Below are 16,197 nucleotides of genomic sequence, written 5' to 3' on the forward strand. Positions count from 1 at the left end.
ATTTTCACTACAGGAAGAATGGTTTGGAGGAAATGAGGAATGGTAGAAATGGGAGGTCAACTAAGGATCTGCTGTAATTTCCTTCTATAGAAATGAGAAGTGGTGTGGCCTTGGGGTAGAAAGGAGGCCACAAATGCATGAGATGTGACATCTAAGCATCAAAGGAACTTTGTGACCAACTGGACATATGGTAGAGGATGAGGGAGGGTAGGTCACCATGGAGGAAGGTTTCCATGTTTCTGAATTAGAAAACCAATTAAATGATGGCACCCCATTCAAAGCAACAGACCAAGGGGGATTGGGCAAGCAGATACAGATGGACAAGCCGATGGTTTTGCTCTAATGGGACCTCCAGGTGATGAAATCTAGAGGAAGGCAGCTGTTGGGGTCTGGAGAGCACTGAGGGCTAGAGGTGTGTATCTGGGGACAGGATGAGATGGAGAACAAAGCCAGAACCCCAGGGTATCAGCACAGAAAGAGGTAGTATAAGAGGTATTTATGAAGACTAAAATGAGAAAGAGGCATTTATAAGTTCTGAGAAATTCACACAGTGGTGGGATAGCAACAAGAATAAGTATAAAAGGTAACCATGAATTTCAGCTACCAGATCTCGATAATCTTATTGAGAACAGCTCATTTGGGGAGAGTGTGAAAACTAGTAATCAACTGGGTAATGAGACCTTAATAGAAATAGTATCTGATTCATTATCCAATTTAATGAAAATTCTCCAGTTTTAAAAAATTGATACAAATATTTTAAACAAATTGACTAAAATGTGAGTGTATTTGTAACATAATTGTATGCCTACAACTATAACCCCTCCAAACACACTCCCTGTTGCTTTTTCATGCTTTATTTCTACCCACAGAATTCATCCCTCCTTACGCTAAGACTTATTTTATCTTTTATCTCCTCCAACTAGAATACCAAGTTCAATAAAGGTAGAGGTCTTTGCTGAATCTGTGGCTCTGAGAAGAGTGTCAGGTACAATAGAGAGGGTGGTTGGAGGCTTATAATTGTAAATAGCATAATCAAAAAAACTTCTAAGAGAAGGAAACAATCATCTAAGATGGAAAGGATGAGGGAAGCAGACAGGTGGACAATGGTTAGAAAATATTTTTGGCAAAGAAAACAGCATGGGTGTTGGGGACTTGTCTAGAAGTTGGAGAACATGTGAGAGGCAGGGGCTGAGGCAGAGTGAGAGACAGACAGGTAATAGAAGATGAGAATGGAGAGGTAGAATATCAAGTGTCAAGGTCCCCAAGAACATCCAGGTTCAGTGGTTCACTAAAAGGCCTCAAGGGCTTTAGCAGAGGAATGCTTATGGTTATGACTTATTAGTGAAACAACACAAAGCAAAATCAGTCAAAGGAAATGGAATTTGACATGAAATCTGGAGGAGACTAGGCATAAGCCTCCAAAGGTCTTCACTGTGGACAGGACATGCTTAATTCCCCCAGCAATGAGTTGTGATAGCACATGTAAAATGTCACCCAACAGGGAAACTAATTATTAGAGACTCCACACCACAGCTGTTATTAGGGACTGGTCAGGAAGGCACCCTCTGCTTAACATGTGAAAATCCTAGCATTCCTGGTCCCTGAAATAGAGCAGGTATTCAACAAAAGTCATGTTGTTTGCATAAACAGTTTTGGTGCAGTTATGACATTCTTATAGGGAAATGATGAAAACTCTCCACAAATCTAAGTGACAGGATGCCAGCCAAGGGTCAAGCTTTGCAAGCAGGCCTTTCTAAGGATTGCATTTTCAGGTCTGCCATGTTAACTTTCTTCTGCACAGATAGCCAGGTCAGGGAGCACTTTATAGGCCATATGAGAGAGATGGAAGCAATCAGAGGATCTTGAATAGAAGAATGGCAGGACCTGACTAGGTTTTAAATGATCACCCTAGCTTACAGGTTAAGAAGGAGTTATAGTGGGGAGTATAGAGGGCAGAAGTAGGAAAACTTTAAGGAAAAAAAATCCCAACAGGAAACTCATGAGAGCAAAGAAGTCTCCATCAAGGGTGATGATGAGGACTTCTGTCTAGAACAACTGGAAGGATGGTATCACCTTCTAATAACATGGTTAAATTATGAGAGGTGTCTATTTGGAGAGCAGGACCAGGACATGCTTTTAGTGTTAAGTGCCCACCTGACATCCAAGCAAAAGTGTCAAGGAGAGCCTTGGATGGAGTTGGTAGTTCAGAGGAGAGATCTGCACTGGAGCTATACAAATGGTATGTGGAGTCACATTACTAGAAGAACTCACCACAGAATAAGTAGAGAGAGACCAGAAGAGGTTTAAGTCCTGGGGCATGCTAATGACAGGCTGTAGTGGAGGAAGGAAGAAAAGAGCCAAAGAGACTGATAATAGCCAGTAAGGAAGGCAGAAAATCAGGAAAGTATGAGATATAGGAAACATACTCTTCAAATATTTCGTATTTTTAATAGTCAAGCAGCATCTCAGTTTCACTAAAAATGGTTCTGATAATGGTCCAGAAATTGGTTCAATGGCTCTTTGTTGGTCCGTTTCTTCCTGGTACCATTCACGGGCTGGTACAGCAAGGTAAAAACTGGGGCAGGCCTTGACTTGCTCTCCAGTCCAGCTGCTTTTTTTTTTCCTACTGTTTACATGGGGGATTTCAGATTTAGAGTCTCTCTTCCACCTCTGAACAACAAAGAATAAATGAAGATCCTTTTCCAATAGCAAAGTTCTTATCAATACAAAGTGGCAACATCTTTAAGAATGTCAAGTTAAGAATTGCTTGGGATCCAGGCTTTAAGGAAGTGGTTTTCAGAAGCAGCTCAGAGAAACCATCAGAAGAGCACAGAACCTAAACTGTTCATATAGGCAACCTGTTTGTGGCTAATTAAATGAAAGTGAATTAAAACATACAATTGAGCCCCTTACTTGCAGTAGCCACATTTCAAGTATTTAATAGCCATATGTTTCTAGTAGCTATTCTATTAGACACAGATCCAGACCATTTCCATCATACCAGAAGGTTCTTTTGGGATGCACTTCTGCAGACTTTCCAAGATAGGCCCAAAGCTCTGAGTTTTTAAGTGATTCCTCAGATGATTTTAACTCTCAGTCTCTTTAGAAAACAGTTTCATAAAAATTTAATGCCACTTGTCCATCTTCCTCAAAAAGATTCTACACAGAATGCCTGGAAATGAATACTTCACTAACTGAGCTATTTGAGCCCAAGATGCCAACCTCCATATCAGAGTTGTGGCTCCTAATCCCACACAATGCAATTACCCTAGCTCAAATGAACCAAACTGCAGTCAACCCCTGGTCAGCAAACCTTGTGTGCAGGTTGTAAATGTTGAAGAGAGAAAGAGAAGGTCCAGAGACATAACTCAAGTGTCTTCCAGGAGGCCAGACAAATAGCAACAATGCATTAAGTGGGCCATAAGTAAGAGAATAAGAACAGAGAGAAAAGTTAAACCCAACAATAATCATTTACCCTCACTGGACAATAATGGAGACTGGAGCATTAATAATTCCTTCTAAAGACAAAAGAGGTGTCTTAATTCCAACTGATAGTTGTCATGTGGGAAAGTAAAGCCAGGTATTATGAGAGTTTCTGATTTGTTTTTCCCCAAAAGATGATTGAAATTTGTATTTTTATGTGAAATCTCAAAAATTTTAGACACTGACAACTAAATAAGAACAGATCATTAAGACCTAAGAAAATATGTCTGTGGGTCACAGCAGACCCCAGGATCCCAATGTTTAAAAATTTAGAAGCTTTCCAATACTCTAGTCCAGTGGTAGAAGCCAAAGCAAGTTAGAGCTGATAGTGAAACAGTTCTATCCACATTCAGGGAAGAACATCTACTCTATACAAAAGAAGAGGAGAAGACTGAATAGGAAATAAAGCACTTAAGTAAGTCAAACACACAATAAACATTTCAGGAATTCAGTCTGGACCTAAACTATGTACATAAGAACCTTAGAGCCTATTTAGGTAACAAGGCATCACATGCTGAAAAGTTCAGAAATTCACATTAGGGCCTACTTCTCCAGGGTAATATCACACCATATCATACGAGATTTTTGTTACTGCACAAATTCACTTACATCCTGATCCCACAATTAATCATGGAGTTGTTAGTCTTATCAGAGAATTCTAAGTTCTGGAAAGCTGGTCTCCACTTATAAAAACAAACTCTCCAAAATAGCTGAATACAGAAAAGCTTCATTTTGAAAAGCCTATCAAATATTTATTTTAAAATAAAAAGTATATTCATATATACAGTCATATCCATACATTTGCATTTTTAAAATTCTAGCATGCTCACTAGCTCATGAACTTCTTATCTCAATCATTTGAACTCCTGAACACACTATACACTCTTATTACTATAGGAGTCTCTTCCTATTCACTTGGACTCATGATATGCAATTTCATAATTTGAGTACTTTCCCAGGAAATAATTGATTCAGGGTAAGAATAGAGGGACAGTCACTTAATGAAAGGGGGGTTTACAGGTATCTAAGACACAGAATCTGCTATCAAAAGAGTTTAAAATGGAGTTTTAACTTTAGCAAAAGCAAAAGATGAGTGCTAGATAACCTGTTCTCAACTCTGGCTGGGCTTGGAATAACTTGGAGTGCTCTTTGAAATACTTATGCCTAGGCTCCACTCCATACCCACTGGATGAAAAAAAAAAAAAAAAATGGCAAAAGGGACTCGGGAATGTGTCCTGTTCAAAATGTTAAACATTAAAATTGGAGGCCTGGATTGAGAACCCCTACAGGTTGTGATTCAATCATCCATTCACCTGTGACACCAGTAATTTTGATGATAAATTTAACTAATTACTCAGTGATTCCCATCTTGACCACTTAAGAAGACAATCACCTTTCCACTAACTACTTTGCTAAATTGGATTTAGAGCCCAGGACACTGATAAAGTACCAGGATCCAAAGATAAGGCATCCTGTAATTCTTACCCCTTAGTCAACTCACCTCTCTAATGGAGTTCATTGGCAGCAGGAACCTCAAAGTCCCAAATTTCAGAATATCATTAGAGCCTTCCCAAGAGTTCCCCAGGTTCTTAAGTATCTCACCTACTTCTGTTCTGTTGATTCAGCGGGTTCCCAACATTCCACAAATACCAGTTTTCTTTGTTTATTCTCAACAGGTGGTGGTTACTCCTCTGATGCTGTTTACAAAATCCAGAAGGGCTTCTATGGGCTTTCCCCTGCCTTCTAAACCTCAAAAACTACAACTTCCATCCTAATCTTAAAATCTACCTTGCTCTAATACCAATTATTCAGGAAAAATATATTTCCCCCAAAAGTGGAAAACTCAAATTCATGTTCACTGTGTTTGCTTCATTATAGCTCTCTCCACCTGGATGACTAAAAGACCTTGACCATTTTTTTTTTTTTTTGTAATTAGGCTGAGGATTATTATTATAGTTGCTTTGAAAATCCTACAATATTTGTTTCAGATGTTGTCCCTTTCCCTATAACATGTACACTTGAACTATGAAAGGTATAATCAAAAGAAATTTGTTGATGTCCCATGGCTTGGGTATAGTTCAATTGTAGAGCATTTTCCTTACATATGTAAGGCCATGGGTTCAATCCCCATTACTGGGGTGGTGAGGGGGATTGCTATATTGAGGAATCAGTAGGGGGCAATTGTCTTTTCAAAATCTGTAAAAAGATGCATATATTCTGGTCTATAACATATGAGGTGAAGTTGTTAATGACTGATAGCAATCCAATTCAAATTTACTATTCATGCCTTTTTTCCCCCAATCTGTGAAATGGGGACATCTACCTTCTAAGATTGTTTTGAGAGTGAAGTCATGTAATATATGTAAAGTTCCTGGAATAGAGGCTACATGCAATAAGCACAATACTCGTTAGTTGTTACTGAGTGCAGGGCTTAAACTTTGCTGTGTGTGTGGGGGGGGGGGATCTTTTAAATCTTTCACTAAATTTACAGAAAAGTGAATTTATTATAAATTGTTTTTAATTCAATTTTGACATTTATGGCCTTTTTCCATTATTTTTCAAATTCAATGAATAAAAGCAGAGAATTAGAGTATTTCTTGACATTTTTGTTCCATTGTAAGTGCCATTTATCAGTTGAGCCTTGTTATGATTATATTATTTAAAAAGAAACTAGAGGAAAGGAGTATGGGGAGGAGGAAAACACCACTTGTCAAATTGAAACTTTAAAAGCTAAAAATGAGGAAAAATTTATAAGCTGCAGGTAACCTTTAAATGTCACATTCACTAACATATAAATGTAAACACAGAAAAATGTGATGTCTGTTAAAAGTAAACTGATCAATGCAATTACATTGCACATTCTCTGAAATAAATTATGCTTCCAGTCCAGAATCCCAACAGTTTTTAACACCTTTTAAGATCAAATTACATTGCATTAAAAATCAGTTGGTTAGTTCTCTGTTATTTAGAAGCTTGTGGTTTACCTCCATATTTGGACAACTTAGCCCTGTAGTAAACTTCTAAATGTGTAAGAGTTGGGAGGCCAAATTATTTTTAATAACAAATTAAAATTAATTTATTATCTTAATAAGATAATCCTTTAAGATATACTATTATCATTACTCCTAACCCTAGCCAACTTTCAGAAGTTAATGAAATATGACTTCAAAAACAATTGGTTACACATTTAGATCTGTTTTTAACTGACATATATAAATAACACATGCTAATGTAGTAATGCTAAAAAAAGGGTGAATTCTCATATTGCTTTATAGACCACCTTAAATTTTTTCCCTCATCTCAATTCTATCAGCAAAGAGTTCAGCTTCACAGATTATACTTAATATCCCAATAAACCTTTCACTGTACTATCCTCCAGTTATTGATGCTCAAAGTAAAATACACATGTATTTGTCCAGAATCAGATTTTTCTATAGAGTAATTCATAGTGGAAGCTTAGAAGGTACAGGTACTTCTTAAATTCCTCTACTATATACTTGAAAGAAACAAAACTACTTGGATATGTTGGATAACCTATGACCTTAAAAGAAATTAAAACTTACATTTTTCCATCACCAGATTGGCCAATGTACACTACTTAGGTAATCCCATAACATGAGAACAAATATCAAGAGAATTGCTGGCACCTAAAACAAGAGTTTGTGACTTGCCCTGCTTGAAGATAATTCTGGGTATATAAAATGTTCCATGTGAGAATTCAACAAAGTAAAAGGTAACTTTCAAAGTGCTCATTCAAGGAAGGCACAAAGGCACATATTACCCAAACACCTGAGTGAATTCTAGAGCATAGCTATATTTTCTGCACATGTATTGCATTATTTTTTTTTTAAAAAAAAAAAGGTTAATTTTTACTTGTTACTGACTTCAGGGACAGAGCTGAGGGCATCTTCCTCATTTTAATAATCACTCAGGACCCGGCAGGACTCACCTAGTAATTGCTCATAGAATCTACAGTTAACACGTTCAATGTAGACTGATTGATGCAGGCAAATGACATCCTTCCACCTAAATTCCTACCCAAATCCTTAAGAGGTCAGCTCATGAGGCTGAAACTCCAAAGGCCTTATCAGTTATAACTTTGTGTAAGTGTTATTTGCACCAATAAACTTTCTAACTCCACCGAGCCTAAGTAAGGCGGGCCTTAAGGGGTCAAAAATCACACTTCAAGTGAGCAGCACCTAGTGTCCCAGCAAAAGAGTTCTAAACCTGTGAGTCTCAAACTTCTTAGGGTATTGCAATCACCTGGAAATCATATTAAAGAGCAACGAGTTAGTGAGTTTGGACTGGAGTCCCAGATTGCTTATTTCTAACGAGTCCGCAATTGAGGGCGATGGGATGCTGTCATTCCAAGCACAAACGCCCAAAGGCACCTGAGTCACTTATGTTAGCAACACATCAAAGTTGCAGCCACAACTTGAGCCCAATAGTCGCCTGGGTGCTGTGCGTCTCCTTAACAGCGCCTTCAGGTCTCAGAGCACCTGGCAGGTGCGCTGGCCTCGGGGCACTCGTGGGTAGCCCGCGCAGCAGCCGCGCCCCCTTTCTCGGGTCCTGCCTGCACGCCCACCGCGCGGCGCTCACCTTTTCCCGGGTCTTCAGGTACCGCTGCAGCGCCTGCTGGGTGAGCTCCCGGACGCGCAGCTGGCCCTCTTTGCAGGGCACCACGATGCCCGTCCTGCCGAAGCACACAGTTACTTTCATCCTGGCTCTGGTCTACCGCGCCGGGTCCCACCGACAGGTGTCTGGCCCCGCGGATGCAGCCCCCGCTCGGGGGATGGCCGGGCGCTGGCGGCCCGGGAGCCCGGCACCTCTCCCCGGAGACCCCTCGGGGACAGGGGCTCGCGGCAGCTCCCCTTCCACCTACGTAGGAGGCCGCTGGCGGGTGGGAATCGAGGAGGGGGCGGCGGCGGGAAGGGCTACCTCCCAGGTGGCCGGTGACGACGGTTCCTGGCCCGCTCCTCCAGCTGCTGCTCGGGCCCGGCCCAGGCGGCTGCTGCTCGACCGCCAAAGTGAAACCGTAGGCTCTGCCCGGCCTGGCCCTGCGCTGGCCTTGGCCCTGGCCCTGGCAACGGTGGCAGGGCCGGCCCCAGGCCCCGGGCTGGAGTGGGCGGCGGCGGCGGCGCGCGAGGCCGGAGTTGGGAGGAAACTTTTGCGCCCGCTCCCAACTCCACTGCGGCGCGCGGCGCTCTGGGCTCCCGCGGCCCCAGAGCCGGCCTGGGCCCGGCTCTTAAAGGGGCCGCGGCGTTCCTTGGCCCCGCCGCGCGCTTGGCGGTGTTGCGCGGGGACCTTGAGGACAGGTAACTGGAGCCTAGATCCTCGTGCCCCAACTCTGTCTCTCCCCTGTTTTCTCCTCCCGCACACACGCACTGGGAGCTCTAGGGAATTGTAACGGGACCTGAAAGCTACCACCGGGAGATTGAAACTGGATCTCATAAAGCACACTTGAGGGAATAGCTCAGAGACTGCAGAACTACTCCTTTAAAATAAGGAAATTGGAGCAAGATTCAAGGAAAGCCCGGGAGCAGGTGCTTCTCGCCACGCCCACCAAGAACACCTCGAGGTGAGGAGCGGCAGCTCCCAGGTACAAACAGGCAGGAAAAACCCTTTAAAGAGCCTGTTAGGAACTTGCGTTACAGTTATCCTCTGGAGCCCTGAAAAAAAGCAGAGCTGAAGGGAACCTTAGGGTCAAATGCCAGTGAAACCAATCCTTTCATAGTTGAGGACACTGAATATTCCACCAAAGATCACACCCCAGATCCAAATGTTTGCACGGATCTTCTTGAAATGTGACTCCCATTGTGTATTTAAATAGGGGGAAAAATTAACACCTGTAGGTACTTGATATGACAGGTGTATATTCATCACCAATTGAACCCCAGGTATCTGGAGGAGAGGTGAACAACAAACAGCATTTGTGTCCTTTTTAGTCCTATAAATGAGATCCTTTGAGCTGTAAGGTAGATATTATTTTTTCCACCTTTTACGTAAGAATGGTGCTCAGGGAAGTTAAGGAACAGAGCAGATGATCACTAAGGTGCTTATGTTGAAAAGAACTTAGTTCTTTCCTACGGAATCTCTGGCCTCTCCTGGCAGTTTTCTTCGGAATTCTATTCATTCAACAAGGTCCTCAGGACTAATGTGTTTCTCTGCAGAAGAATTTGCTTCCTGTGCCAAGACACACTTACATTGAATTTGAACTACCTAGGATGATATGTTGATGCACAAGTGATTAAATTAATGTATTTTTTAGAATTTTTATAAATTTTAGATCATTTATATGTTTAATAAACATATATTGTCTTTTGTGTATAGGACCCTTTACAGATAACAAAGAGAATCATATGATCCCAGTCAAATTGAAGAAGATTTGTATTAAACATTAAAAATTGGTTGCAAATCCAACACAAACAGGTTTAAGAATCAATTTCCTCATAAAATCAGAAGATCCAAAGAGCACACTCCATTGAGATAAGATTGGAAACAGAAACTCAAACCATGAGACTTCTTTCTCCCTCTCTTGGCTCTGTGTTGTTCACTATGGTGTCTATTCATAGGCAGGCTCTCCCCATGGAGATACTTCATGCTCCTTTTAGAGAGGAGGAACTGAGGCCAAGGGAGGATAAGCAATTGGCTTAAGATCCCTTTCCCAGAGAGTAGCTGAGCCTATTTGGAAACTAGGCAGTCTGACTCTAGAGGCTTCAAAAGGGGAATGCTGACTGAGTGAATCAAACAAATAAATACTAAAGACATGTACTAATGTGTGGCCCTCACTTGTAGTATTGGGTATTATATGGACATGTCCAGAGCAAAGGGTTTCAGCAGACGAAATACCTGCATGCTGCCATCCTTCCTGCTTTACTGTATTTTTTTTTCTCCATAATTCGTCCAGATTCCTCTTATCCCCTGGCCATGAATAACTCCTGATCTTTCTGACAAACTCCTTCTCTGCTCAGCCTAAGAACCTCCCCAGTATCTAAAGCCCCTCCCCCAGTCATGGCTTTGAGAATCCCCAGGTGAATCAGGAGGAACACCCAGGCTCACCCAATTCCACTTGGAACCAGGCCTTCTGGGGTGCAGAGAGGCTGTGCCGTTGTGAGGTAAAGATGTTCAACATAGATGTGCATAATGCACCCTGCAGTCCTGCATACCATGGAGTGAATGTCAGGACCCCCATTAGTAATTATGAAGGCAGTTGAGTGTTTATAATCCATGTTTATTAAATAGCCAGGCTTAATTTGTTTTTCAGCCTCATCATAGCATACATAAGAACAATTTATCATATATTAAGAAGTGATATAAAAGAACAAGTTGCAACACAGTCATGTCCAGAAAATTCCTAAATCAATACTTCATGTTCTATGGGACTTCCCAGACAGAAGACAATAAATAATTAGACTTGATTGAGTACCAATGGAAGACTCTTGGCCTGGGTTCTATTTTCCCGTTTGCTGGCTAGATGGCTAAACATTGCCTATGTGATATTTTCTCATTTGTGATCTAACAGCAAATGAGAAAATAATACTGACTGATATTATTAAACTGTCCTGATTTGTAATAAGTACAACTAAAATGTCAGGTATCTTTAGATGTATGTTGAATAAAGAATGATAATGTTTAATCTGTAGTTGACCAGTAACCCATTCTTATGTTTTTACTATGAAAACAGAAACTACTTTTATCTTTTAATGAATTTCTTATAACCAGCATTATTTATCACTAAAAATTAACTGAATTATAGATAATTTTATTTGCAAGACCATTGAAAATTGGTATAATAGATTAAAATTAGTACAGATTAGTATAGTATAAATTAGCAAAAGTTAGAAGAATATAGATATATAATAAATATAATAAATCATGTTCTTATCTTTTATTCTGAAAGTAGGTACCAGAATGATCTCATAGAGGAATTAGAAAATGGGTATGATTTTTCATTGTTCCATATTTGAAAGCAAAGTGTTTCACTTACTGTTTCACTGGGTAGAAATGAATTACTCTTAATAGGTTTTATCTACAAATACTTCATAGTATTCATTTGTTGATTATTTCATTGTTACATTGATGATTTCCTGTTTCATTTTTAATGGATACATAAAATTGTACACATTTATGGAGAGTACCATGGATACTTCAATATAAGTATACATTATATAAGGGTCAAAGCAAGGTAAGCAAATCTGTCTCCTCAAATATTTATCATTTGTGGTGAAAACATTTAATATCTTTTCTTTATTTAAAACATTATTCATATCTTATGTTACCCTACTGCAAATACCAGAACTTATTTCTCCTAACTATAACTTAGTATCAGTTGACCAAACTTTCCTGGTTCTTCAACCCCTCTACTTTCCCCAGACTCTGGTAACCACCATTCTATTCTAAGCTTCTAGTGAGGTCAACATTTTTAAGATTCCATTTTTAAGATGAGTAAGATCATGCGGTATTTGTCTTTGTGTGTCCGGCATGTTTCATTTCAGTCCTCTTCATGTTATCACCAATGAGAGGATTTCACTAGTTGATATATTAAATTTAATTTTAACACTTTACTGTGAAAGTAAAAAGTGTTAAAAATTAAATTTAATATATCAATTAAATTAAATTTAATATATCAATATATTTCACATACAAAATTAAATTTGTATGTGAAAGATCCAAAGATAACCATACTTAGCCCTGCCTTCCAGTTTATGTGAATAGTATTCCATTGTGTGTATCTATCACATTTTCTTTATCCACTCATCAGTCAATGAACCCTTAGGATGATTTCATTTCTAGACTACTGTGAACAGTGCTGAAATAAACATGGGAGTTCAGGTATATCTTCAACATATGATTTCATTTCTCTGGTATATACCTAAGAGTAGAATTGCTGGGTCATATGGCATTCTACTTTTAACTTTTAAAGGGGCTTTGTACTTTTTTCCATAATAGCATGATGGCACTGCTAATTTACATTTCCACCAATGGTGTGTAAGAATTTTTTTTTCTTCCCAACTTCATACTTGCTACGTTTTGTCTTTTTGATACTGTTCACTCTAATCAAAGTGAGGTGGTATCTATCATGTAGTGGTTTTTATTTGCATTTTCCTGATAATTAGTGATGTTGAACATTTATATATATATATATATATATATATATATATATATATATATATATATATATATATATATATATATATTTGTATATCTTTTTCCAGAAATGTCTATTTAAGTCAATGGCCCAATTTTGAATAGTTTTTCCCTTATTGAATCACAAAGGTTCCTTGCCAATTCTGTTTATTAAACTTTTATTAGATGTGTAGTTTGCAAATATTCTCTACCATTTTGTGGTTTACATATTCTTCCTTGTTTCCTTTGCTCTGCAGAAGCTTTTTAATTTGCTATAACTCCATAATTTTCCTTTTGTCATCTATGTTTTCAACTATTATCCAAAAAACCTTCAATCATTCCAATGTCTTAAAGCATTGTACCTGTTTTCTTGTAGTAGTTTTATAGTTTCAAGTCTTACATGTAAATCTTTAATCAATTTTAGCTGATTTTTGTGTATGGTGAGAGATAGGCATCTAGTTTCATTCTTCTGCTTGAGAATATTCAATTTTCCTAGCTCCACTTATTGAAAAGACTATCCTTTCCCCAAGGCTTATTCTTAGCCCCTTCCTCAGAGATCAGTTCGCCATAGGTATGTGGATTTAATTCTAGGCTCTCCATTCTATTCCATTGGTCTATGTGTCTCTTTTTATACCAGTATCATGCTGCTTTTTGTTTGTTTTTGTTTACTTGTGTGTTTGCAGTGCTGAAGGTTAATTCCAGGGGTTCTTATCACTGAGGTACATACCTATCCCTTTCTAATTTTTTTTTTTTTTTTTTTTTTTTTTTTTTTTTGGAGACAGAGCTTCACAAGGTTGCTCAGGCTGACCTCCAACTCCACCTTGCCAAGGTTGGTCTTAGTCTTGTGATCTTCCTGCCTCATCCTCCTCAGGGGCTGGAATTTTACAGGCATGTGCCTCCACACCCAGTTTGTCATGCTGTGTGTGTGTGTGTGTGTGTGTGTGTATAGTCTTAAATGCTTTAAGATATTAGAATGGTCACATTATAATGCATGTATGTGTGCATTATAACTATATATAATAGTGGGGTTCATTATGACATATTCATAAATGCATATAATATAGCTTGCTCCATTTTAGTCCCCAGTACTTCCCCCTTCTGTAGTCTATTTTGAAAGAAATTAGTGTATATCCCCTACTTTCTTGGGTTTTGCTCAAAATTACTTTGGCTCTTTAAGGTTCTTCATGATTCCACATAAATTTTAAGACTCTTCCCCCTTGTGAATAGTGTCATTATTAATTTAATAGAAATTGCATTAAATATATAGATCACTTTGGGTATATGGAAATTTTAACAATATTTATTCTTTCAATCCATCAACACAAAGATGTCTTTTCATTTTGTGTATATGTGTGTTCTTTTCAATTTTTTTCATTAATGTTTTATAGGTTTTTATTGTAAAGATCTTTCACCTAGTTGGCTAAATTTATTCCTAGTTTTTATTTTATTTTATTTTTTAGACCTTATAAATGGGATTGCTTTCTGGATTTCTTTTTCAAATAATCTGTTAGTGGCATATAGAAATGCAACTAATTTTTTTTGTGGATTTTATATCCTATGACTTTTTTGAATTCATTATTTTTTGGTGGAGTCTTGGGGGTTTTCTACATATAAGGTCATGCAGTCTGCAAAGAGTGACAGTTTGATGTCCTCCTTTTCAATTTGGATTCCCTTAATTTCTTTCTTTTGCTTGATTGCTCTGGCTAGGATTTCTGGAACTGTGTTAAATAAAAGTGATGAAAGTGGTATCCTTGTCTTATTCCAGATCTTAAGAAGTTTCAGCTGTTCCCCATTCTGTACGATTTAGCTCACAAGCTTTCTGTATATGACTTTTATTATGTTGAAGTATGATCTTTCTATATCTAATTTGTTCAGTTTTTATCATGAAGGAATGTTGGATTTTATAAAATGCTTTTTCCAGGTCTATTAAAATTATCATACGGTTTTTTGTGTTTTATTTCATTGATGTGGTGGTGTACCATATTTATGGATTTATGTATGTTGAACCATCCTTGCAACCCTGAAATTAATCCTACTTGATCATGATAAATAATCTTAATGTGCTGCTAGATTTGGTTTGCAAATATTTTATTGAGGATTTCTGAGAATATATTAATCAGGGATATTGACCTATGGCTTGCTTGCTTTCTTGTGTCCTTGTTTGGATTTAATATCAGGCCTCATACAACAAAAGAATGGAAACATTCTCTCATCTTCAGTTATCTAGAAAAAATTGAGAAGAATTGGTATGTGTTTTTTGGTAAATGTTTGAAAAAATTCAGCAGAGAAGCCATCTAGTTCTTTGGTTATCTATTTTGGGTTTCTAATTCAGTCTTTTAGTTAAGAGGGGACATAACTAATAGGAAATTTTTTATTATGTATTCAACCCTGTCACTTTTTCTTGGTCTTATGGGGTTTTCCATTTCTTCATAACTCAATATTGGTATATTGACTGTTTTAGTCGGCTTTTTCCCTGCTGTGACTAAAAGACCCAACCAGAACAACTGTAGAGAAGAAGTTTATTTAGGGGCTCATGGTTTCAGAGGTCTCAGTCCATAGACAGCAGACTGCATTCCTCTGGGCTCAAGGTGAGGCGGGACATAATAGAGGAAGAGTATGGCAGAGAGGAGCAGTTCGCATGGTAATCAGGAAGGAGAGAGAGAGAGAAAGAGAGAGAGAGAGACTGCATTTGTCAGATACAACTATATAATTCAAAGTCATGCCCCAATGCCCTACCTCCTCCAGCATGCCCTACCTACCTTCAATTACCACTCAACTAATCCCATCAGGTGATTAATTTGCTGATTGGGTTAAGGCTTTCACAACCCAATCCTTTCCCCTCTGAACCCTCTCGCATTGTGCCACAGTCCGGCTGCAGCAAAATAACCGGGGGGTGACGATACAGCAGGAGTAGGAGCCGTTTATTGCAGGACAGGAGCAGTATTTATACATTCCACACAGCTTATCTAATTAGCATAAACTAGATACATCAGTCAACCAATAAGGAATCTCCACACTTAATGGCTCGCTTTTGTTACTTCTCAAACCACTCCCTCTGGCATTTTGCCAGGCACCATCCAGACTTGTTTATGAACTCTAACATTCCCCTGGCAAAATTCCAGGTGTTATTTTGACTTGTTTACAGACTCCAACAGCATTGTCTCACACATGAGCTTTTGGGGGACACCTCACATCCCAACCATACCATTGACTTTCTTTGTTGGTAGTTTCTGTAGCTCTCCTGAAAGTACAATAACAGTGCTGTACACTCTGAGGGGAGTACTGTCAGTACCCAGCTCTCTGGAAGCCCTATCTTTATCGTTATCCTATAAAAAAGATCTCCAAAAGTGGTACACTAGACTGCCTCTCCTTACACTGAATCCCACTCCATAGACTTGAACATCCTTCCTCATTTTATTTCTCTGAAAAGGATCTGAATCATGAAATAAGTCTCTTTAAAAAACAAATTATAATAAACCAACCAAAAGAAAATAAATTGTTCTGATGATATTGTATTGAGAGTTGATTTTTAGTTAGATGTTTTCCCTCATTGTGTGATCTTCTGTGAAGTTTCTTAGGGCCCCTGAG

At 38.7% G+C, this 16,197-nt stretch overlaps 1 protein-coding gene across 1 annotated transcript in view; it reads right to left on the reverse strand.

Annotated features, from left to right (window-relative positions):
• Pard3b (par-3 family cell polarity regulator beta) overlaps positions 1 to 8,658 on the reverse strand; it is a 1,014,040-nt gene extending 1,005,382 nt beyond the window's left edge. Inside the window, exon 1 of the mRNA XM_027941877.2 lies at positions 8,083 to 8,658. Within this exon, the coding sequence (XP_027797678.2) occupies positions 8,083 to 8,202 (120 nt within the window). The 5' untranslated portion in view covers positions 8,203 to 8,658. The remainder of the gene's footprint in view (positions 1 to 8,082) is intronic.
• Positions 8,659 to 16,197: the final 7,539 nt, after the last annotated feature.

This window comes from Marmota flaviventris, chromosome 11 (genome assembly GCF_047511675.1).
Source record: "Marmota flaviventris isolate mMarFla1 chromosome 11, mMarFla1.hap1, whole genome shotgun sequence".
In the NCBI taxonomy this organism is placed as follows: Eukaryota; Metazoa; Chordata; class Mammalia; order Rodentia; family Sciuridae; genus Marmota; species Marmota flaviventris.